Source organism: Pseudorasbora parva, chromosome 5, assembly GCF_024679245.1.
Source record: "Pseudorasbora parva isolate DD20220531a chromosome 5, ASM2467924v1, whole genome shotgun sequence".
Classification (NCBI taxonomy): Eukaryota; Metazoa; Chordata; class Actinopteri; order Cypriniformes; family Gobionidae; genus Pseudorasbora; species Pseudorasbora parva.
Genome location: NC_090176.1, coordinates 37,370,614 through 37,396,286, shown reverse-complemented (window position 1 = coordinate 37,396,286; position 25,673 = coordinate 37,370,614). Strand labels below are relative to the sequence as shown.

At 37.9% G+C, this 25,673-nt stretch overlaps 1 protein-coding gene across 2 annotated transcripts; it reads left to right on the top strand.

The window, feature by feature from the left end:
• Positions 1–3,104: 3,104 nt before the first annotated feature.
• Positions 3,105–25,169, top strand: appb (amyloid beta (A4) precursor protein b). Of its 2 annotated transcripts, XM_067444201.1 has the most exons (17): positions 3,105–3,328; positions 7,848–8,015; positions 10,875–11,004; positions 11,245–11,357; positions 11,743–11,933; positions 14,833–15,077; positions 15,261–15,431; positions 18,578–18,711; positions 19,316–19,390; positions 19,663–19,821; positions 19,955–20,083; positions 20,172–20,271; positions 20,361–20,564; positions 21,516–21,569; positions 21,862–21,932; positions 22,093–22,239; positions 24,421–25,169. In XM_067444201.1, exons 1-17 carry the CDS (start codon positions 3,266–3,268, stop codon positions 24,520–24,522), a joined length of 2,256 nt encoding a protein of 751 aa, XP_067300302.1. In that variant the 5' UTR covers positions 3,105–3,265; the 3' UTR covers positions 24,523–25,169. The 2 variants fall into 2 exon arrangements, with proteins under 2 accessions (XP_067300302.1, XP_067300303.1); XM_067444202.1 differs by lacking the exon at positions 15,261–15,431 and having other exon boundaries at positions 3,109–3,328.
• Positions 25,170–25,673: the final 504 nt, after the last annotated feature.

Sequence of the window (25,673 nt, the reverse complement as noted above, 5' to 3'; positions counted from 1 at the left end):
CACTTTTTGGCTTTCCTATTGTTTTTGCGCATGAAATAAAGTTCGTTGACACTGTTGGCATAATATTTTATGATTTTTTTTTTTAAGTAATATTTAATTTTGATAATCACTTCAGCAAAAGGGTATTAGCTATTTAATAAAACATTTCAAGAAGACCTATTCTATAACTAATTATTTCTGCTTTTAGCACCTGACATGTATATGCTGGAGTTAGCTAAACTGTCAGAAAAAAAAGGTACATTGTTGTCACTAAAGTACAAAACCAGAAAGGTACTAATATGTACCTTTAATGTAAGGCATGGGTTTTCAAACTTTATGATCCCAAGGATCCCCAGCTATAATGAACCTCCCCTTCCTAAAATTCATCCATTTTTATGTATGAAAAAATTTAAACTGTCAGATAAATGGTAAGTATGACATTATAAAACAACATTGTAACATCCCAATTTAAATTGGCGGCTATACTTAATGTTGGATGTGTAAACCAGAAGAAGAACATTTTCAATTAAAAATTATTTGTATTAGAAACGTTCACAATAAGTGTATGTAAGCAGCTAACATTAGGGTGATTCTAAGGGCCCATGCACTTTTGGGGCCCCCAGAGATCGGTTTTATTAGTAGTAACAGTACTAGTAATTTAATGTAAAGTGTAAATTTATAATCTACCAGAGTAACAAGTAAAACAAAATTATGTCTTATTTCTGCATTTCTGGCACACACACACACAAAAAAAAAGAAGCTTCTGCTGAGCTCGAATTCCAGCGCAACGCTTCAGTTAACAGTCACAAAGTGCAAGATGAGATGTGTAAGTTAGCTAATTAAACAGCTGTGTTGCAATAGAAGTTAAACAAGGGACAGAAACTATCAGTTTGCAAAGGGGAATATGGAGGTCAGGAAGGAAGGAGAAGGTGATGGAGATGAGAAGAACCTCTTGTGCTATTTAACACAGATATACGGGTCAAAAGCTTGAGAACGGTAAGATTTTTCAAATGGTTTTGTAAGAATCTTCTGCTCAACAATGCTGCATTTATTTGATCTAAATACAGTAAAACTGTATTGTTGTGTAATATTTTTACAATATAAAATAACTTTTTTTCCTATTTGAATATATTAAAAAATTATTTTATTCCTGTGATCAAAGGTGAATTTATCCTCATTACTCCAGTCTCAATAGTCACGTAATCCTTCAGAAATGATTCTAATATGAGGATTTGATGATCAACAATTATTTATGATTATTATCATTGTTGAAAAGTTTTCTCAGGATAATTAAATGAATATAAAATTCAAAAGAACGGCATTTATCTGAAATATAAAGCTTTTGCAACATTATAAATGTCTATACTGCCACTTGATCAATTTAATGCATCCTTGCTGAATTAATTTATTAATTTATTTAAGTTCTTTCTCAAAAAGAATTTAAAAAAAAAAAAAAACGTACTGACCAAAAACTTTTGAACGGCAGTACAATGTTAGAAAAGTTTTCTATTTAAAAAATGTTGTTCGGTTGAACTTTCTATTCATCAAATAATCCTAAAAAATGTTTTACACTAATAAAACTAATTTGAACATTGCTAATAATCATTAATGCTTCTTGAGCAGCAAATCATCATATTAGAGTGATTTGTGAAGGATCGTGTGACACTGAAGACTGGAGTAATGATGATAAATCACAGGAATTTTACATTTGAATAATATTTCAAAATATTACAGCTGTTTTGTATGTTTAAAACATAAATGCAGCCTTGGTGAGCAGACGAGACTTATTTAAAAACATTTTAAAAATCATACCGTTCTCAAACTTTTGTTTGAGTTGTGTAATTAAATGGCTGAAAACAATTTTGGATTGCTATAGGTTGGCCTGTATGTTTGTGTAACAGAGGCCTTGTTCGACTCTTATGCCGGCGGACCTGAGTTCAAGTCCCAGTCTGAACATAACATTTTAGTTTAGTACGATTTACATTTAGTAGTAGTGCGAGTTAACCCTTACTCCTCTAACATCAAGAGACGCTCTAGCGACTGAGATTAAAGGTTGCAGCCTTTAGCCTCCTTGTTCGACTCTTATGCCGGCGGACCTGAGTTCAAGTCCCAGTCTGAACATAACATTTTAGTTTAGTACGATTTACATTTAGTACGATTGGGGGCAGTGCCGGCCCGTGAGGGTGTGGGGCCCTAGGCAAGATCATAAAAATTGGCCCCAATGGAGTAAAAAAGAAAAAAGATCTTAAGATTGAGGGGCCCCTCAAGATAAGGCGGGGCCCTAGGCGACCGCCTATATTGCCTAATGGAAAGGCCGGCTCTGATTGGGGGCCAAACCTCATATTCTTATAGGGCCCAAAATTGCTAGTGACGCCCCTGGTCCCAGATGTGGCCCATGTGACCTCTGGCTCTGGCTGCCAGAACTGAGCCATATGTGCCATATTTGGCCCAGATGAGGCCTAGATATGTCTCCTATTGCCAGCCACACTCATCATCGTCATTCGTTATGAGGGCCATAAGATGACGTATGGGATGTGGGACACAACTGGGCCAGGCAGATCATGCTACACACAGAGAAAAAGGGTGTCAAAAGTGTACCTTTAAAGGTGCAACTGCTTGTCGCTGGGGGAGTACCCTTAAAGGAACATATTTGTACCTTTTTTTTACTCTTAAACGCTACCAAAATATGTACCCAGGTACTACAATGAACATTTTTGTGGTTTAAAAAAAAATGTTTTTTTCAAAGATGTCCTTTTACTGCCCCAGTGACAAGCTGTTGTATCCCTAAAGGTACAGGTAACTTAATCTGACCTGTTAAAAAAGCCTACACTAATAATATTCCAAGCTTTTTCTTTGACCTCATTTGGGACTGGTCGAGGCTATTAAAAAAACGGGGGGAAATATTTAGTGGCTTTGAATTTGCTATATAAATTAATTACTTCTACCGGCACGTTACACCAAAATGATGCAAGTCGAAATTCAGCTCTCAAACAAGCTTTGCGATTGTATCTGCTTTGCTGTTCATTCATCCCAGTGTTTTGATGTATCGGTCAATTCTGCGGTTTCCTCGCTGACCACCTTCAATCTATAACTCCCTTCTCTTTCACACTCTCCAGACGTTTGGTCAGCTGACTTTCCCTGGAGCAGCTGTGTGCACTCGCGCATTCTCACAAAGCACAACCAGCACAGACGATAGGGGAACACGGAGCTGAAAATCGCGACAGAAAACCCCTGATCCGCTCAGGACATTTATCCATCAGGACGTGCTGCGCTTGGGAACACGGCCATGGAGATGGACCGTACGGCATTCCTGCTGTTAATTCTGACGACTTTGTCGCTCGCCATCGAGGTAAGAATTGTGTAATCGAGAAGGAGCTGGATTCTCCTCCATACTTTAAAGGACGGCCTGGGAGCGAATGGGAAAAACGCAAAGCAAGAGCATGACACGGATGCAGACAGACATTTTGAGTGCTGCGTGATTGTCAGTTGCGTATTTTAGTATGATAGCCTACTTCTCTCGCATGCAGTTGGTTTTCTTGTCCATCGGTGTTTTAGAACAATAAAAAAGTGTTGGGTGGAGGCTCGGTGCATGCAGGATCCGACGCCTGCAGGTTTACACTATTTGGCAAAGCGGGCGAACTGTATCGGGTGAAAGTGATACATTAAGACGCGCATCATTGTGGCATATTTAGTAACTTATGACAGCTTTGTTTAAATATCTGGGGGTCATTTGTACAGCTTCGTATAAAACATTAGCGTCACATTCGAAGGTGAAACGTGGCATTGACAGAACTGCACTGTGGAAAACGCTGATATGGCGATTTTTATGATGCTGTACCGTAATGTGTTTTTACGTTGGAGCAAATAAACGCGGATTGGAGTTATATGAGCTCATGTCATGCAGATGCGGCTGGTGGAATCATGTAAACATCAGTGACTGACAGCTCTTTGTCAAGGGGACATGTGTTAAAGAACGCATTCTCTCACCCCCTGCAATTAGCATATAGACATTTTATTTACACGAAGAAAATAATTATAAAAACATTGGCTGGTTTGCTAGATTGCAGAGCTCCATTTTGGGCGAATAAATGCTGTGGCAGCAATCCGTCGGCCCTCCAGTCCTTAACCATCCAAGCATCAGAGGACAACGCTCTGCGACGCCTTTTGCGCATCTATTATTCATACAAGGGTTTATGAAGCAATTTGCTTTGTTATGTAGGCATGGTGCTTAAATGATGTAGGACTTATTCATAGTGAAGAGATTTTGTGAGGAATATTAGGCCTATAAAATGATGTTAGTTGACAGAAGCAAGATGGCGTCCATGAACTGCGGTGTTTCGTTTTTTCCTTTTTTTTATCCAAACGTTGTAAAGGCAAAATCTGCTGTGGATGTAACATCTTTAACTCACTCTCACTAGCAGACAAGGATCTGCACGACATGTTCTTTGCATGCACAGATTATTGTAATGGTGGTACTTGGATGTGGAGTTTATTGACACCTCAATACACAGCAATTTTTTTCAGGTCTTCATTTATAGATGTGGTGTTAGATAGCACAAATAGATCTCGGAGACGTCTATTTGATGTCTCCATTTAAATCTGCAAGATACTTTTTTAGAATGTTTGCTCATCTGCAATATGCTGTATCCTGTTAGATGTCATATAGACATTTAGAAGATGTTTAAGATTTAGACTCTATGTTAAACTGCTTTTTCTATGTTTATCGGATGTTTTTTTCACAGCAGATGCTTTCCAGATTAACAGATTTTAAGCAGACATCATACAGATGTACTTGTGCTATCTGTATAATGGTGTAAATAACCGGGAGGCTTTAGGGGTGTGACTCCCCAATATGACAATTATTTCAACATTATTCAAAAATGAATGATAAAATTTCAGTTACAAATCAGTAGGCTATGTATTTTCGTAGGGTATCAAATCTCCCCAAAAAGGTTTGACATGGTTCCCCTCTGGTAATTTTGTTTCCTAACGTTCTAGGAATGCTTATTTTAGGGTTAATTTTAATAACCTTCCTGTTTGGATTGGTATTAGAATAATATATCAGCAAAAACACATAGGTAGGTACTATCATTATTTTTCACATTATTGATTTCCAATCACAATTATTTCACAACAGCTGACTAAAATCAAGTTTGTGGGTCTTATTCCATGCATGTTAGCTCAAAGGTCATGTGCTGCTGCTGTATTCCTTAATAGTGACTCTATATAGTGATTTTATTGGGTCTTCAAAATTGGATAAATAAGTGTGGATGTTTGTGCTGTAGACATGTCAAATGACAATTTAAGTTAAGTTGTACCGGCCAGAGTGCAAATTATTTAATGACTTACAAGAAATTAGGCCCCGGCCTCAAGCTTTTTCCAGTAAAAGGTGTTATTTGTAGGCATGTGGGCCAAAACAAGCACTAAGAGTTTGTGTTGTCACCTCTTTACTGGTCTCCATAACCATGAACAAGCTGTTTTGCCTGAAAGGTCTCTTGCTTATTTTGCTTATAATTGGTAAATCTGTTTTATGGTAGCCTCTATCTGAAAAAGGGCTTCCTTTGTTTGACTGGAAAATGTCAGTGGAACATGTAAACATGGTCGGTTTTATATTATGTTTTTGAGTGGTACAAAACTACCTCATTGATTTTTGACAGCCTTCAAGATTAAGCCAGAGCTGAATGGCTGTTGAAAGGTGCACATTTCCATTTTGCACTAATGTGGATCCTGAACTGCTATGACAACCTGACTGAGACACTAATTCGGGACACTGATATTCACAGATGAATAGCTTTCACAAGTGGTGCTGTGTCAGTTTTTAAAGCATTTCTTATGTTTTGCATTGATGGAAATGATCTCATGTAAACCGAACTATAGCTGAAAACATGCAGCTTATTGCAGTAGTTATGCAGACCATGTATAACACATGTTTTTCCTAAAGAGCTAACTACTGTACTGTGGCCAGCATAATTACAGTATTCTGTTTTAAATTGCCCTACAGCATAGAGATGTTTTATTGCACTGTAACCACCAAGCCATCTGTTTAAGGGTTAAAAAGAAAAAAAAAGCATTTCCACTGTTTGTTACCCAGGACAAAAGGGGGAAAACACAACAGTCCCATAATTCCTCATGCTCAGTTAAACAGACAGGGTGGGTCTGGTTGTAAGGGACCTTTGTGACTCACTGGGTCGAGGCCAGGCCAAAGACATACAAAAGAGGACCAGCATTATTCTCTCTCTCACTGACTATGAATTGTGTGTCTTCTACAAATATGTTTTCCTTCCAGTAATTTTCAGGACCTCAAAAATGCTTTAACCCCAAACTCATACCTTTCTATAATTTTTATATACCCACCCCCCACCCCTTTAAGAGATTAGATTGTATTCAGGGATTTTAACCCTGATCAAATAAGACAGTAATGTTTTATGTTGTACATTACATAACTGGTATTATGGCTCTAAAAGATTAATGTTTGTTTACAAGCATTTGTCAGATATAGACAGTTTTCACTTTCAATTGAGTCGCTTGTAGCTTTACAGTTTAGCCAAAAAGAGTGAAATTATTTTGATTATTCACCTTTTAATAAGACACAAACATAGGCCCTCAACACTTTACACATGAACCTTATTGTTCAAATAACGAGTAAGAACATAAATATAGTCAACATTGTTTGAGATACTGGGGTTGTGGTTTAGTATGGAGGAAAACAAATCCTCCATAGTTATCATAATTTTATGTTGGAAATGAAGAGAAATGTATTCGGTAACCGTTTACAATAAGGTTTCATTAGTTAACATTAGTTAATGTATTAACTAACATGAGCTAACCATAAGCAGTACATTTGTTGCTGTATTTGTTCATCTTTGTTAAGGTTAGTTAATAAAAAATCCAGCTGTTCATGGTTTGTTCACAGGTCATTAACTAATGTTAACAAGATTTGAATAATGTATTAGTAAATGTTGAAATTAACATTAACAAAGATAAATAAATGCTTTATAAATGCAGTTCATTATTAGTTCATGTTAACTAATGAACCTTATTGTAAAGTGTTATCATACCATTTAAAAGTTTGGGGGATATTAAGTAACGTCTATTTAAGAAATTGAAGCTTTACTCAACAAGGATGCATTCAAAAATCTAACAGACCCCAACTTTTGAACGGTAGTGTATATAAAGTTTATACATATTTATATAGTATTCAATATTTTATTGAATACCAGATGTTTTCTAACACTTGCTTACCCACTAAAAGCTTTAGTATAATTTTAACACTGCTAGCAGGGAAAACAAAAACAGCCACAACAGCATAAATAAAGCCAGCTAACAGTACAGCAAATAACCTGATAACAGTCGCTACATAATTCATTCACACCACAGTGCTTTCTGAGAACGCAAAGCCCAACATTGCCCAACATCCAGTCGACTTTCTGTTTGGCTAGTTGGGACAACATTTGGTGCCATATTGTTCACTTAACATGTTTGTTTGTAGATTCAAAGTCCTTTTCCTTGTATCTGTAAGTCAAACAATATGGATACCCTCTCTCAGTGAACCCAAAAGAGCATGGCTCTTGGATATTGTAATGTTTTAGTGTTCTAAAAAGATGAGCAAACCTGCTGTTATCTATATCTCAGATGCTATCAGATGAATTGTTGAATCCTCGTGCTTCACCAAACATTTGCAGTTTTTCCTCTTTTTATTGTCATCCTGTCTCTGTAATCAAATTAATTAAATGGCATGCTGCTTACTTAATCAAGTTAATCACAGTTGATCGTAAACATCAATATTTGCTGAGAAAAGCCCCCATCTGAAGATCATAGGCTTATGTGATAATGGTTCCTCATGTTCCCGCTGATTGTGCTGTTGGCAGGTGCCATCGGATGACTCAGTGGGCTTGTTGGCGGAGCCCCAGGTGGCCATGTTCTGTGGGAAACTCAACATGCATATCAACGTCCAGAGTGGCAAGTGGGAGCAGGATCCAACTGGCACCAAGAGCTGCATCGGCACCAAAGAGGGCATCCTTCAGTACTGCCAAGAGGTAATGAAAGAGAAAAGATATAAAACGAGACGAGCAAATTGAATGAGTTCTCTGTTAGCTGTCAATAGCTTACACACATTGTAAAACATTATTGTATCGGGATGGCTTTAGTAATTAAAGTCAATTATATAATGACAATCACAGTAATTAATTGCCAAAATGGCTTCTGAGTATTACATAAGCATGTCAAGTGCTATTTAGTGGTCGACTGATATGAGTTTGTCAAAGGCTGATGCTGCTGTCTGAGTAGCAATGTTGCAGTTAGCCGATGTAACCCTAATATACTCAACTGTTATTTGTTCAGCAAGGATGCATTAAATTGATCAAATGTGACAGTAAAGACAACATGTATAATGTTAAAACTGTTAACATTTTAAATTAATGACTAACAGAATCCTGGAAAATGTTTTGCAGATTCCGCAAAAAATATTAAGCAGCAAAACCGTTTTCAACATAATAATAATATATGTTTCTCTAAAATCAGCATATTAGAATGGTTTCTGAAGGATCATGCGACACTGAAAACTGGAGTAGTGACTATCAACAATATATTAAATTAAAATCTAGTTGTTGATTAAATAAATGCAGCCTTGGTGATAAACAGTTATTTTTAGGAATAATTACACTGTAAAAAATTTGTGGTGGTTTTTGTTTGTTTTAACTTAAAAAAGTAAGTAACCTGGTTGCCTTAAAATTTTGAGTTTATTGAAATTAAAAATTTGAGTTGATACAATGAAGGAAATTAGTTTAATAAATAGAAACTCAAAATATTTTTTTATCTGAACCACATATAAAATGTGATATATCATGAAAATAGTACTATTTGGCATGTTTCACTGCGTCATCAGAAATAACACACACATTATTACCCAATATGCTTACAAAATCTTTTAATAATCTTTTAATAAAGGTTCTCGAATCTCAAAAAAATTTCATTGTATTAACTCAAAATTTTAATTTCAATGAACTCAAAATTTTAAGGCAACCAGGTAACTTTTTTTCTAAATAATTTTTTACAGTGTAAAATTATCTCCTGCTTGTGATAGGGGAGAAGGTTATTTCATTTTTAAAGGTACAATATGTATGTTTTCACCGCCAGAGATTGCATTTTCAGAACAATAACAAAGGCAAACCTTGATGACGCTTTGCAAGAGATGAAATTCATGAATCATGTTCATGGATGGGGTAATGAATTAGATTTGTTCACACTATTTTATTTAAAGGTGTCATGAACTGGCTTTTTAAAAAAAATTATACTGTTTTCTGAGGTCAACTAATGATGTTTGTGTGTTTTTTACATTTAAAACATCATAACTAATAAGTAATAGGCTATTTTCTACACTGGTTTTGATGCTCTCTCCAGAACACTGGGTTTTGGTGGGCATGAAGCACTGGAGACTTGGAAGTAAACGCCCACAGCTAGGATTGGATAAGATTTGCATATTTAATGAGCTTCTGCTTCCTTGTCAGTTCACAAGGGAGAGGAGAGATTGAGGGAGAAGCGGCAACCGGAATGATTATCTCGATCACAGGGCTCGTAAACGTCTTTATCAAACAAACACAATGATTTATTTCTCATCCACCCGCGAATGATTGGACTATTATTTTTATATTACTGATAGCCCACTAGATCGGTCGATATAAGCGCGAACTGCGTGCGCATGCGTGCCGCCCTTCAAATGTCAAGTCGAGACTGGAGAGACAACAACACAGATCAAGAACGGAATTTTATGAGATTCATCGGCCTGCCGGGCTTTGCGAGCGATGGCCCATACGTGTCTGAGTCCAGCGTGCTAAAGTTATGCTCTGTTAGACATGTACACATAAGCAAAACGATCTATAACAATGCAATACTATTACATATAAAAACACGTTTTACTCACATAATTGTGTTGCACCATTCCTGTCGGATCAAAATCTAGCATTGGCCAGACATTTTTTTACAAAAGATTCCGCAGTGAAATTAAGTGAACATGTCTTCCCCACGTGAGCTGGAACTTCATAAAAAATAAAGTTCAACCACTCATTCCTAATATTAGGATCTGAAGGAAGCTTATGCAGCGACTGTGTTCTTCCACAACCAGGAATAGCCCAATGTCTTGCTATCTTCCTCGGCATGTTTATTGTTGTTGGCTAGCTAGCACAAGCCCTCCATGAGTTGGTGGGCGGGGCTACTGGATTAGACGCGCTGTAGAGGTTTGTGTTTCGTAGTGCTATGACGTAAGAATGAAGCACAGGACCGTTTGCTGAGCCTGGTGTCTATAAAAAGCTTTTTCTTTGACTAACAAGGAAGTTTTCAGCTCTGAAACTTACAGGATATTCTTATATTAACATGACCTTTTATATATCAAAAGCTCAAGGGAAAGTAAATTTCTCAATTCATCACCCCTTTAATTAACTGCAAGGAATGTGAGATGGGGGGGGGTAAATCTTACATATTGTGCCTTTAAATCATTATTATTTATTTATTTCAGAAAAGAAAAAGAAAAAAAGAAAGAAAAAAATATTTTTATATATGTGTGTGTGTGTGTGTGTGTGTGTGTGTGTGTGTGTGTGTGTGTGTGTGTGTGTGTGTGTGTGTGTGTGTGTGTGTGTGTGTGTGTGTGTGTGTGTGTGTGTGTGTGTGTGTGTGTGTGTGTGTGTGTGTGTGTGTGTGTTTCAAAGATTTCACCATCAATCACTTGTGATAACCAATAGATCAAATAAAGGCCCTTCTTTCTTTTCTCTCATTGAATAACCTGTTTGCCTTGGAAATAGGTCAGATTATGCAAGTGATTTTTTTTTTGATTGGATTGCCAATGGTTTTGCTATTGACCTCAAGAACAGCTGGTAATTTGTACCTTGTCTTGACTCCCACAGGTATATCCAGACCTCCAGATCACTAACGTAGTGGAGGCCAACCAGCCCGTCAGTATCCAGAACTGGTGCAAAATGGGTCGCCGCCAGTGCCGCAGTCACACGCACATTGTGGTCCCTTACCGCTGCTTGGGTACATATGCGTGTTTACTTTAAACTATCCTTCAATGTGATGATTACATCAGTACCCCGCCAATCCAGGGGTATTAACCTGGATTTGTGGGATGTTATACTAATGCTTTTAGTGTGGCTGTTGTGTGATTTCCTATCAACCTTCCACATCAGATAAGATGAGATTCATCAAAACACAACATTTGCTAAGGGTATTTTAACCTGCAAGTTACATGTCAGCATTTTTGTGTGTTTTCATTAGTTGGAGAGTTTGTAAGCGACGCCCTTCTCGTACCAGACAAGTGCAAGTTCCTGCACCAGGAGCGAATGGACATGTGCGAGAGTCATTTGCACTGGCACACGGTGGCCAAAGAGGTCAGAGGTCCCACCACATGACATTTACTTTACTTTTTTACAAAGTTTTAAAACCGTACGCAGCTGTAATCAGTCTCAGAAAAAGCCGGATCCAGATCAGGCACCTCCAGAACTGGAACCAGTTCCTATATTAGGTATCCATGAAAAGTATAAAATCATATCCCCAAACATATTTTGTTAATCATATTCTTTTATTAAAACACACTAAACATCTAGACATCCATGTTAAGTAACGGTTCAGGCAGATTATGATTGAATAGGATGTATAATTCATTTCTGTCTAACCCACGAAAGCATTCTACTTATAGCTCTATAATGACTCAGCACCTTATACTTCTCTCGCTTTCGTTTCGCTCACACGTTCCCTTTGGCTGCCCCTCTGCAGTCCTGCGGTGATCGTTCCATGAATCTCCATGACTACGGCATGCTGCTGCCGTGTGGCATCGACCGTTTCCGTGGTGTAGAGTTTGTGTGCTGCCCCATGGAGGAGCATAAGGAGTTAGACAGCGAGGAGCAGGAGGAGGCCAACTCAGATGTGTGGTGGGGCGGCGCAGAAGCCGAGTATACTGACAGCAGGTACACAAACACAAGTATTATTATTGACACTTCATTCTGAGACCACTAGTAAAAAAAATATTTTATTTTTATTAGTTTGTGTAAAACCTGATCATTATTTTCTCCAGCATGATTTGAGAAATATAAAAAGCGTCCCATATGAGTCACATGGGTCAGAATATATGCTAAATAAATGTTTTAAAAAACACTAAATATTTTTTATTTGAAAATGTACTTTGTTAAAAAAAAAAATAATAATTGGGGGGGGGGGGTGTTATGGTACTAAATTATATTTATGGAAAAGTTATGATCCATATTACCTGTCAATCATTTTTTGAACATAGACCTGAAAGTTAAATTTAAACTTAAACTGTCATAAATCTTGTATGCTTTGGATCACGTAAGTTTGGTCTTTTTTTTAAGGCAAACACAAGTTTTTTTAAGTGAAACATAAATAAATTAATTAAAAAAATAATAATAATAAATATATATAGCTTATGACACAAGACAAGTTGTGAAAAATGAAGACTAATGCCTGGTTCAGACTACACGATATTAGCCCGAATTTGGCACGATCTGTTTGACGTAAGGTGTCGTAGGGATTCGTAAACGATAATGGACGTCGGGACGCAAGAATCGATCGTTTTATCTCGTATAGTGTGTCATAGTGTACGACAACCGAATCCGCGTCTGCGATAGTTCACGACGTCATGACAGAAAGACTAGCATGTTTAATTTTTTTTGCGGTCCTTCACGACGGGTTCCGTCACGTGTGACGCTGACCAACCGGAGCACAGACAGTTTCCGTACACAGCTTTCAAACACGGCGAAACGCATGAGAGATGACGGAGCAGCTAACTTTAGGTGGAATTATAAAACGGAGGAAAGGTTCGTGGAGTTGTGGCAACAGTATTCCTGCCTGTACGATGTGTCATCGACGGACTACCACAACCAAATAAGAAAAATGCTGCCGAACGATAGCGGAAGCCCTTCAGGAACACGTTACTGGAATCTAAGCTTAAAAGATGTTTTACAAATACGTTGTGGTGGCAAGCTTTCAGCAAGCCAGGAACATGTCCTTTGTTGGGTTTTCTTTTTATTTTTGAGCTTTTCTAAACATAAAACAGCCAAAACACGCTGCTTCAGACATCACGCACGTCGTGACAACAAGCGATGATTGGTCGAGGAGCAACGTGTAGTCTGACATGTTTCTAGTCCAGGACACGACGAGATTTTAGGAGTAAAAAATTGCGTAATCTGACACAGTAACTATCGTAACAGACAAAAATATCTTGTAGTCTGAACCAGGCATAAGAGTCAGGAGTATAATTAATTAAAAGAAAGATTTACTTAAGAATTGTTTGCCGTTTTTACAGCAGAAGCCAGCTTCAAGTCTCACAAGGAGTTCGTAGGCCGCGCTCCCTCTCTCCCCATTTCGTTGCCTCGCCCTATCGTACATACAATTGTCCCAACTGTTATACTGTTTTTAAGGTCTATCCACGTCATTACTGCAATGTTGATGGTTCTGATTGGCTCATAGATAAGGCACAGTCATCGTAAATTCCCACACATTATCAGTTAATCTGATGCACGTCTCCATAGTCATGTCACTTGTTGACGCTTTTACCCCGGAATTAGGCCCGTAGTGACCTTCCAGGTCTGGAGCAGGCGCCAGCTTGCCTAGAACAACAAGTCCACCTATCGCTTAGGGTGCCCATTGTACACCATCTCAACACTGATCTGTAACACAGAATATTGCACACAGTACACAGTATCTCCAAGGTTGGAACTGATTAAGCTCCAGTTCTTAACCAAAACATACTGATAACCTGTGCTTTTTCTCAGTGAGAGGTACAGACAATAGTACAGGCAATGTTCATCTTGACTCTTTAGTGTTTCAGTAAAAGGAAATATAAAATGAATAAAATATAATAAATTAAATGATAGACAAATCCATATTTCATATCTGGAAGCAAACATTGTTTGCTAAGTGGAAGCAAACACTGTTTCTGCACTCCTAACATTTTAGGGGTGTGTGATACCTCCAAAATCCAAACACACGACACCTTGTTTCCTCAGAGACCAAATATACACTTTAAAAAATGTTTTTTTTATTGTGAGGTAACCTTGGGTTCATGAAAGGCACCATTAAATAAAATGTATTATTATTATTATTATTATTATTAGAAAACAAGAAACATAAAGCAAAATCAGAACTGGAAAGAATCATTATAATAATATAGGAAGATAAATATGGATTAAGGCTTTGATTATAAAATTGAATAGGATATATATATGAAATATATATTTTCCAAAATATGTTTTACGCTAAAACTGAAAAATAAAATATATGCCATGAATCTAAACAAGTTGTGTTCCAAATTTGAGGTTGATATCTTGAGGTAGATTTTGTTTAGGCGCAGTACCAAACACTTCCACTAGAACTTCCAATTATTTTCCAATGTGGTCATAGTTTAAAAATGACCAAACAGCAACATAGGAAGAGATAAAGGGGCAATAAAATACATTCCTCAAAATACATTTGGGCTAAATGCAAAATATTTTTTTGTGTATAATATTTTTGCCCCTTTTTGTATTTTAGTTGAAACATTGAATTTTTTTGCCGTATTTAACATGTCCTTTAATTGAAGAAAAACATCTGTCCATCTATGCAAAGGAGTTCACATGATCAATTTCACAATCTTTCTAATTTGATTAATAACTTGACAAATAAATTATATAGAAAAGTGTGCTGAAACTTAAATATTTCATGTCCATATTGTATAGTTCTTTGTTTTATATTTTTCACACTCCTAAAAATCTGTGCATTTCCTGTTTTAAATCATATTTTGAATCCTACGTTTTCAATGCAGCCTAAGACTTGTATATGTCGTGATCTTCATACATTTTTCCATCACAGCGTGCTGAGAGAACAGGCCCCCACTAAACCTGAGCCCGCTGTGACTGAAGATGATGACGACATCAACAATGAGGAAGAGGAAGTATGGGACAACGATGAAGATGGTGACGGTGAAGATGATGAAGACGAGGAGGATGACGATGAAGACACAACCGACGAACAAGACACCAGTGAGCAGACCTCCAACGTTGCAATGACAACCACCACAACTACCACAACAGAGTCTATAGAGGAGGTTGTGAGAGGTAAGATTTCTGTTTCCATATGTTGTCATTTTACAGTATCCAAACGAAATGAAAAAAACAACCTTACATGACATGTTTGAAACATCACTATGTAGTTCCTACAATGCACAGGACAGGCACAACTTGTGCAAAATGTTACATTTGAACATTTAAACAAATCAAAGAGTGTCTCTTCTCCATTAGCGGTGTGCTGGGCCCCTGCACGGTCTGGGCCATGCCATGACAAGCTGCCCCGCTGGTATTTTGTGGTGGAGACGGGCCGATGCGCCCCCTTCATATTTGGGGGCTGCGGGGGAAACCGCAATAACTTTGAATCAGAGGAGTACTGCATGGCTGTCTGCAGCAGCAGTGTGTGTAAGTCCAGACGTCTCCTGAGAGGAAGTTCATCTCTGCTAACCAGCACATCGTCTCTTTCTCACTTTCTTCGCTTCATTCGTGCTAAACTTACAAGCTCAGCAGATGGCTGGATGCTTTAGCCCGCATGGATTACAGGTCTCTGTGAGGTGACTGTACAGGCAGAGCACCTAGTTCTTTTAGTTTAACCTCCTGCTGTCTTATCCGAGCGCACTGGAACTTTTCACAATCTCTCCATCTGTGTTTCCTTAATCTGCAGCACCATGTTAAAATAGATAACATTGTTGTGATATTAAAATCTGAATTGTAAGCGGGGCTTGACATTAACTTTTTTGCTCACTAGCCTCTGTGGCTAGTGGTTTTCTAAAGTTATTAGCCACACAGTAGTTTCACTGGCAAACTCACTTCACTGACTTACAATTTTGACATTAATACCATGGGGAAAAACTGCCATATAGATATTTTTATATTAGGCTGCTGTCGCTTTAAGACCTGACACACAGATCCATTATACTGTTACAGATGCATTTTTTTGCGCATGCATTTAAAAACATGAATGACTGTGTTTTTACGTAAATACTCGCCCAGACGTGCATTATGTATGAATGTATCCAAAATGCAGATGTCTGTGCGCACAAAATCAGTGGGAATGTGTAAAATGATGCACAATGTGCACTCAAATGACGAAATTCAAGCCCTGTAACACCAATAATATTCATCCGGAGGAAAATAAATAAGTGTGTGCACAGAGGTGGGTTTGTGTTTCACCGCACTATCGGAGAGATGAGAGAGCAAGAAAGTGCAGCGTATAGCGTATATGTAATATAATCTCTCTCTCTCTCTCTCTCTCTCTCTCTCTCTCTCTCTCTATATATATATATATATATATATATAACCCATGTTGATTAGAGTATTAAAAACTTAATTCAAGATACATTTACGATTGCTAAAAATGTGTGATTAAATTGCGATTAATCGCGAGTTAACTCATGACAATCATAGATAGATAGATAGATAGATAGATAGATAGATAGATAGATAGATAGATAGATAGATAGATAGATAGATAGATAGATAGATAGATAGATAGATAGATAGATAGATAGATAGATAGATAGATAGATAGATAGATAGATAGATAGATAGATAGATAGATAGATAGATAGATAGATAGATAGATAGATAGATAGATAATGGATGTGAGTTAACATTACTTATAGTGTGATATTGGATTTTGTTCATACTTCCTGTCCCTTAACTGGAGACCGTAAAATAATACAAAAGACCATAGGCCAGATTTACTTAACAGAGCAAATTAGCATGAGAGCACAATAGATAAAAAAGCAAATATTCTGTGCTTGATCTACTGATGACGAGCAAATGAAAGAACACAGACATTGCTGGACTATTTCCATAATTACCAATGCAATCTACCAAAAACAGCGCAAATCAGCACCTGGTTTAAGACGTGTTTTGGGCGGTAAATAATGGCGTAAATACCAGTACAATGACTAGCACAAACCTCTCCTCCTATAAATTTTGGCTCTGATATATAGGGAACTCCTACAAATGCATATGCAATAAGGTCATTCACACAAATTACAGTGTCCACACCTTTTCAGCGCTCATTTTTCACTAAGTATCTTTGGTAAATCCTGACAGTAGTTTTTTAACACCGAAAGAGGGTTTGCACTGGTGCAAGCTGTTAATAAATCTGTCCCACTCCCCATGTCTTTTTATTATATTGTCTTTGCTAGCTGCATACAAAAACAAACTGCACAACCAGTGTAGTTTGATTCATGCACAAATAAATCTTAGGAGCTTGTTTGTTTAATGAGTTGTTCAAAAATTCTCTTGAGTCTGGATTAACAAATTCTCTACTGAATGAACTAACCATTATTTTGATAAAAATAGTAGTAGGTAAAGACATATTGTAGTATTACATATTTAGTTTAATCCTCAGTTAAAATTTAATTGTATTTTTTATATGTTCTTTTCTAAATTTATTCATTTATTTAATCAATCTTTATGATGGGCAACGTTTTCCATACTGTACTACAGTGTTTGATATACACTCTAGATACTGCCATATTTGATAGCGTGAATGTTAGTTTGTGCTTTTGTCTGTTTTTAGTGCACCTGCATGTCAGTATATGTATTTCTTAACCTGCTGAACACTGCACTTCTGTATGTACCTCCCCCATTTCCTCTCTCCGTTTGTGTTTATCTCTGTGTGTGGGCCAGTATCGGAGCTGCAGTCAGCCTCTGGTCAGACCAGTCTGCGGCAGCGGTTCAGCGGGCGGTTTCCGCACGGTTAAGCACAATGCTGGACTCTGTGCGAAACTGACAGCGGAGCAGCCCTCATTCTGACAGGGCATATTCCTCACAGCCAGTCTGGCTGTTCCCGCATGCTCGCTGTCAGAAAGTGTCACAGCAGCTTCAGAAGAGCTGCTGCAGAACACACACTTAGAAATACAGCTCTCACACCCCCACATGTACAGCGTGACCGAAAAAAAGTGTACGGACACTTAAGCCATAATTAAAAAATTTACTGCATTACAAATTGTTAATAAAATGTTAGGTTTAAAATGCTAAAACGATAGAGAAACTGGTTAAAACAAAAGTCTTGTATACTTAAAGTGTAAGTAATTGAAAACTCTTTTAATAGTTTTTAATTTTGGATTATTAAAGGGTTAGGTCAGCCATAAATTAACATTTGATGTGTATCTGCTTACCCCCTGGGCATCCAAGATGGGGTAAACTATCCCTTTAATTGATGCACATTATTACAAAGTCTAGCATAATTTGTGTGCACATGCTTCATATATGATATTTTATACTTAATACAGTGACATTCATTTATTTTCTTAAGTGTCAACACTTTTTGGGGTCATTGCACATCCACAGATCTACCATAATGGATGATTTTCCAGCATGAAAACTCTAAAACATGCAGTGTAGCAACCTTTAGCACTAGTAATCTCACAAAAATGTTTCTGTCTTTGCTAACCAATTTTAACCTGCATCTGAGCTAGCTGTTCTTTCCCAGGAGTCTTCTCTCTTTGCCGTAAGGAAGATTCTCTGGCTCACTTTTATGTGTGTTTTTTTTTTGACACTCACTGAACAAGACTTCTCACTCTCTCTAGTGCCAACCATTGCTCCGAGCCCTGCTGATGCTGTGGATCGTTACCTGGAAGCTCCAGGAGATACGAATGAGCACACCCGCTTCCAGAAGGCAAAGGAGAGCCTGGAGGCCAAACACAGAGAGAAAATGTCAGAGGTGGGAACCTGAGTAGAGTGGTATAGTGCAGTTATAGCACTGGGGCAGCTTATTTTACACAACAACAAAAAAATATATATATATGTATGTATGTATGTATGTATGTATGTATATATATATGTATGTATGTGTCAATGTCTGTGTATATTTTAAAAGAGTGATTGTTTGTTCCCTTTCAGTCAGTCACGTTCGACGTACAGGCCAATGGGCCAATGTGCTTAGCATATCACACCCCGCCCCGCGGTTATAAAGCAGAAGAAATCGCCACACACTGTTGTCATTTACTTCGGAGCCGAATGCGTTGATGAAGCATTCTTGAAAATTGTTTGTTAAAAACTTTAAAGCGTAATTATATGTGGCAATGTAAAGTTAAAGATACACATTCAGAGAAGAGTTTTTTATTTAAATAAAAGGCAAAAATTGTTTAGTATTTTTATTTAAATATTTATGTTATATATATATTATAATGTCATATATAACCTATTTATATTTTACCATTGTACATGTCCAAAAAAAAAGTAAGTTAAGTGTTTATAAATAAGTGTTGAGAATGTATCTAATGATGCTATTTCCTTATCTTTCCATGTCTCTTATCTCTCTTCAGGTAATGAGGGAATGGGAGGAGGCAGAGAGACAGGCGAAGAATCTTCCTCGAGCTGATAAGAAGACCATAATTCAGGTAACCTTAATAAATGTGAATGAGATATGTTGGCTGATGATTCATAAGCGGTGAATGGCAGAAAGCAAACATAGTTTATTATTAATATAAAGTAGCGGTTTGTGAACCTGTTATATAAAAGCACTTAGCAGGGTTGCGGTCCAAATGCATTTAGATTCAGTAGTAAAGCATAAAGTGGAGGAGCGATTTTCAAGGGGATTGAAAGGCACGTAATATTATCCTTCAGGATTAATAAACAGCTTCTGGCTTTATGTTAATATGTGTATCTATAGCGCTTCCAGGAGAAGGTGGAGGCGTTGGAGAAAGAGGCGGCTGGGGAGAGACAGCAGCTGGTAGAAACTCACATGGCACGAGTGGAAGCTCTGCTGAACGACCGTCGTCGTCAGGCTCTGGAAAGCTACCTTAGCACCCTTCAGTCGGACCAGCCTCGGGTATATGCACACAACCATGGCTTGCACATGTTTACAGTAGTAATTTGTATAATTTCTTTGCCTGTATCTTCTAATCTAATATCTGAGTAATGGATAAATGGCAGCAGCTAAACCTGCGTCCCATCTCGTACAGCCTCGGCAGGTTCTCAATCTGTTGAAGAAGTACATTCGAGCGGAGCAGAAAGACAGGCAGCACACTCTCAAACACTTTGAGCATGTGCGGGAGGTGGATCCGAAGAAGGCGTCCCAGATTCGACCATTTGTAAGCTTATGTCAAGTTTTTCTGTCCTGAATTTTGATATAAAATGAATAGAAACTTCAAACTTCAGTCTAACCCCTTGTGATCCTAGGTGATGACCCACCTGCGTGTTATTGAGGAACGCATGAACCAGTCCTTGGCATACCTCTACAAGGTGCCACAAGTGGCTGCTGAAATCCAGGACCAAGTGGGTGAGTGTGAAGTGCTTTATCTAGTGTTGAGTTTACTGTCATATCATTAAATGAACAAGTTTCAAACTGGCTCTATTAAACTTTCTCAGCACTGCTGGTTCAGCATGATCAGGCGGAAGTCACCCAACAGCTGTCATCTCTCCAGAGTAAGATGAGGGTTAGTTACGGGAACGACGCCCTGATGCCAGACCTGCCTGACAGCACCACCCCTCTGGACATCCTGCCACCAGAGCAGGACGGGCTGGGCTTCATCCACCCCGAAAGCTTCAACCAGGCCAACACTGACAACCATGGTAAACATTGGCACATATAATGCCAGGACAAGAACTGCAAAACTTTAAAAGGCCCATTTTCATGGTCATTATGAACAGATGTTGGGTAACCAATCATAAACAATTATACACTGCTGCTCAAAAGTTTGGTAAGAATTGTTTTTGTCATTTTAACAATGTATCATGGTTTCCACAGTTAGTCAATTTACTCACCGTTTACACACCCCCATGTCTTTCTTTTTTTGAACATAGAAGAAGCTCTGAAATGGTTTTCTAACTAAACGGTATTCTTACCGACATTCTAACTAATACAAGCACTGTAAAAAGGTTTTGACACAAAAATAAATGTAATATATTAAAATAGAAAACAGTTAATTTAAAGGAAGTGTATGTAAGATTGTGGCCAAAACTGGCACTGCAATCACTATCCCCCTCCCCCCTGACTCGAGGTTGCCAGATAGGCTGCAGGATCCAGCAGGAATGTTTTTTAGCTGCAGCTGTGGTAACTAGAGCAGAGCTGGCAACCCGGATGCCGAAACACTACTGACTTCGTGATTGGTCGATAGGTGGAGGGTGGACCTTCAGACCAAAACACAACATGTCAACATCAACATCAGTTGAGGGCTGCAACAACAACTTTTAAATGACAATATCCTGTCCGGACTACTGTTGTCAGTGATATAAGTATTTGAAATTAACATGATTTCTTAATATCTAGTGACAAATCAGGGCCATTTTATGATTAATTGAAATACATTTCTTACACACAGTTCCTTTAAATTGTAATAATATTTCACAAAATTACTTTTTTTACTGTAATTTATGTATTTATTTTTTCATTTAAAAAAAACGCAGCCTTGGTTCTTTAAAAACATTTTTAAAAATCTTACCAACCCAAAACTTTTCAGCAGTAGTGTAATTAATTAACAAATACTGGATTTAAATGACTGATTGGCTTTTTTCCGTGTTCAGTTGAACCCGTAGATGCCCGTCCAATTCCAGATAGAGGTCTGCCAACAAGACCCGGTAAGTGTGTACTTGTTATTTTCAGAAACTGCTCCGTTTAATTGTTTTGTTAAATATTGAAATGAACTGAAACAACATGTTCAGTTCATATAACGGCACTTTTAAGACCTGCTTTATCAAACATTCTGCTGTAAAGTTTGCGTCATTAATCGTTATGTTCCTGTTTATCACTGGAAAGCTGCTTTGATACAGCTAGACAGAAAAATGTGTATTGTATAAAAGGCTATATAAAAATTGCTTGACTTCAATAACAGATATCTCAAAAATATGTTCATATGTGTGTACTTTTAAGAGATTCCAAAGGTTCGGCTGGATATTGAGGAAAGACACAACGCTGGTTATGATGTTCGTGACAAGAGACTGGTAAAACAATTTACAGAAATATTTCACTATATATATATATATATATATATATATATATATATATATATATATATATATATATATATATATATATATATATATATATATATATATAATATTTCAAATGCAAAAAGTAACTGTTGTGTTTGTGTTGAATCAGATGTTCCTTGCAGAAGACATGGGCTCTAATAAGGGGGCGATCATTGGGCTGATGGTGGGTGGAGTTGTCATTGCTACTGTCATTGTAATCACCCTTGTTATGCTAAGGAAGAAGCAGTACACATCCATTCACCATGGAGTTATTGAGGTGAGAAACATCAATCAAAAAATACATTTTGTTGTTTGTGCTAAAATATTTAATTACCTAGAAATTGCTATTTCAGTGTTCACTTGATCGTATAATCAGAGAGGAAAATGGGTCAGGTTCTTTCATTTTTTTAGGTGGGATGACAAAAACGTGGTGTAGTCTGAATGTGGGATTAGGCAGCCTAACCTACCTTCCTCCAATGACATTTCTCCAGCATCCTTCCTCCTCCTCCTCCTCTTCTACAGGTTTAGGCCTACATTTGTGATCCTATGTATTACTCAGATTTCCCCTTGAGTAACACATAGGATGACAAATGTAGGTCTAAAAATGGAGAAGGGGAGGAGGAGGGATGCTGGAGAAATGTCATCGGAGGAAGGTAGGCTTAGTTACTGCTTATATAGTCTCGTGTAGCCAGACCTTCAGACTGACGGCAGAAGGTCTGGACTCCATAGCAGCTTTCTTTGGCCGAGGACCGCCCAGAGGCCATCTGACTGACATGTAAAGCAACGAATCACAAGTTCACTTTGTGCCACCTCATATTTAGGGTTGTGAAAATGTAACATCAATGTCCATACAATAACAGATTGGTGTGAAAAACTGGACATATTTTAAAGAGTCTATGCCACAACCTTTACATACATTCTTTTGAAAATCCAGCGTGTAGTTGATCCTGCTCATTGTCACAGTTGTAAACACGACAGAGTTCTTCTTTCCATGAGGGGGTTTGGTATCACAGCATCTTCCTGGCGGAGCATTAAATGGTTAGTTCACCCGAAAATGAAAAATCAGTCTTTAATTACTTACCCTAATGTTGTTCCACACCCATAAGACCTCCGTTGTCCTTCGGAACACAAATGAAGATATTTTTGTTGAAATCCAATGGCTCAGATCAGGCCTCCATTGAAACCAATGTCATTTCCTCTCTCAAGATCCATAAAAGGCACTAAAGACGTCGTTACAAAGCCCATCTCACTACAGTGATTCTACAATAATTTTATGAAGCAACGAGAATAGTTTGTGCACAAAAAACAAGAACTAAATAACGACATAGTGATGGGCCGATTTTCAAAACAAAGATTTGAGCAGTTATGAATCAGTGAATCGCTTCATGATTCGGATCGCCAACGTCATGCGATTTCAGCAGGTTGGCACGTGATCGAAATCATGAATCACTACGCTGAATCACTGTAAGAGGAAATGAGGTCTTACAGGTGTCAAACGGCATTATGGTAAGTAATTATTGATAGAAATTTTCATTTTTGGGTGAACTAACCCTTTAAAGAATGCAACATGCAAGTCTCCCGGACATCCAGTAGAATTTGTCCAATCAGATGTTTCCAGTGTGCCATATGCATCAGACGTTCAGCCAGCGGTTTGCTGTTTATAGACTGCTGTTTATATAACCTTGAAGCTTGATTGGCTGGATTTTATGAACCATGTCCTCCCAAACTTACGTTATAAACTTTATCCACTAAAATCCTTTATCCACTAGGGGTGTGACAAATGTTAAAATGTGCCGATATTTCTTGTCAAGGTGAAAAGCCATCTTCAATTTCAGCATTATGGAGTTTGTGTCAAAACCTTTTTACAGTGCTTGCATTAGTCTTTTACTGCATATGATAATTGATCCTCAGAAAGTAAAACTGAAGGTGATTAGGGTTGTCACGATTAAATAATAAATATATGCACTGGGTTTCAGAGTGAAGCGCAGTGGTTTAATTATTTAAATGCGTGCAGGTTATTTGTTTCTTCCAGTATCTCAGAGCGGCTGCGTTCATACTCAGCCTCTGAATGTGCTGTTTGCAGTGGCGGTTCTAGACCACGGTAACTGGGGGGGCCAGGCAGGGGCCACTTGTCTAGTGCTTTTAGGGGCCACATGTTAACATTTATCTTAAAGGTAGTTAAATAGGTAGTTCACCTAAAAAGGAAAATTCTATCAACATTTACTCATCTCCGTGTCTTTCTTATGTTGAACATAAAAGAATCACAGAAAACTATTCTTATCGACATTCTAACTAATACAAGCACTGTAAAAAGTTTTTGACACAAACTCCATCATGCTGATATTGAATATATTACATAATAGTAATGAATACTTTAATAGTATATACAAATGCTAGAATAACTGCTGGAAATGAGAGGGGAACGCATTTAATGAGCAAAATATATTTTTAATATCAGGTTGATGCAGCGGTGACCCCTGAGGAACGCCATCTCACTAAGATGCAGCAGAACGGCTATGAGAACCCCACCTACAAGTTCTTCGAGCAGATGCAGAACTAAAGAACCACTTCAGATCCCCGCACTCCCGATCACCAACACCATCAGCACCATCACCTCACTGCATCAGGACAGAGAATGCAGACTGATCCCTCATACACACTATTGATCAGCTCTGTTTCCATGGAGATGAGAGTGGCTTCCATCACCTGACCATTTCACCCAATCGAATGAACGCTCAATCGGCTTGCACAGAAAAGTGATGTATCATTGCTGCCCATTCAGCCATCTGTCAGTACGACGGTCCATCTGTGCGCTCACATGCTTGTCCGTCACAGCAAAGTGTGGTGAATGAGGCGTCTTCTGCTCTGTTCTCTTTACCCATGCACGCCTTTCCTTCTAACTTACCCATGATTCTCAAATCAAATTTTTTTTCTCTCTCTCCTCTCTCACTTGACCATTTTTGTTCCCCTTCAGAAATTTCTTTAAGCACTTACGTCTCTGCTTTTGTTTGCACGTTTCCTTCCTCTTTCTCCCTCCTTCCTTTTTTCTTGGCACTCAGATGATGCGGCGCTGTGTTTGGCTACATGAGGCTCTAACCGCAAACCAGATGCAGAATAATGTACTCATCAATAAATGTTTCATTCAGGTTTTCTTTTTGTGTAAAAAAACAAACATTAAAAAAACACACATTTAAAAAAAAAAAAAAAGGACACCGTAAAAAATACCAGAGATAAGAAATGAATGTTTTTATTTTATGTGTAATATGTATTGAATTAAGGCAGAAGTTAGCTGTATCTATGTAGTGCATGGAAATTTTAACAGAGAGACGGTTTCTGGATTCCAAACATTGACTTTGACCTCTCTCTCATGTAGAGATTTTAGCTGGATTGTACATTTTATTGTCTTCTTGTGATCACATTTTAAATAAGTGAAAAATCTGCTTGGCTACATTGTCACAGGGACATGCTTTAATTGAAGTGTGCTTTTTCTTTCTTTTGGACCATGCCACGCACACTTAAATGGTTGCATGGGGCTGGAAAAGGATGTATGTATTGTATTATGAAGTGTAATATTAGCCCACGTTTTGGTTTGTTAACGTTCTACGCACTCTAGATTTTTTTTTTAAGGGTCTACAATATTTTTGCCTCATTAAGTTTTATTTCATGTCGGGATTTGGGGTATGGGGCCAGGATTAGGGAAAGGATGGAGTG

Coding starts and splice junctions, on each gene's coding strand:
- appb (XM_067444201.1), top strand. CDS start 3,266: ATGGAGATGGACCGTACGGCATTCCTGCTGTTAATTCTGACGACTTTG. Junction 20,565..21,515: donor GGCCAACACTGACAACCATG/GTAAACATTGGC, acceptor TTCCGTGTTCAG/TTGAACCCGTAGATGCCCGT. Junction 22,240..24,420: donor TTCACCATGGAGTTATTGAG/GTGAGAAACATC, acceptor TTTTAATATCAG/GTTGATGCAGCGGTGACCCC.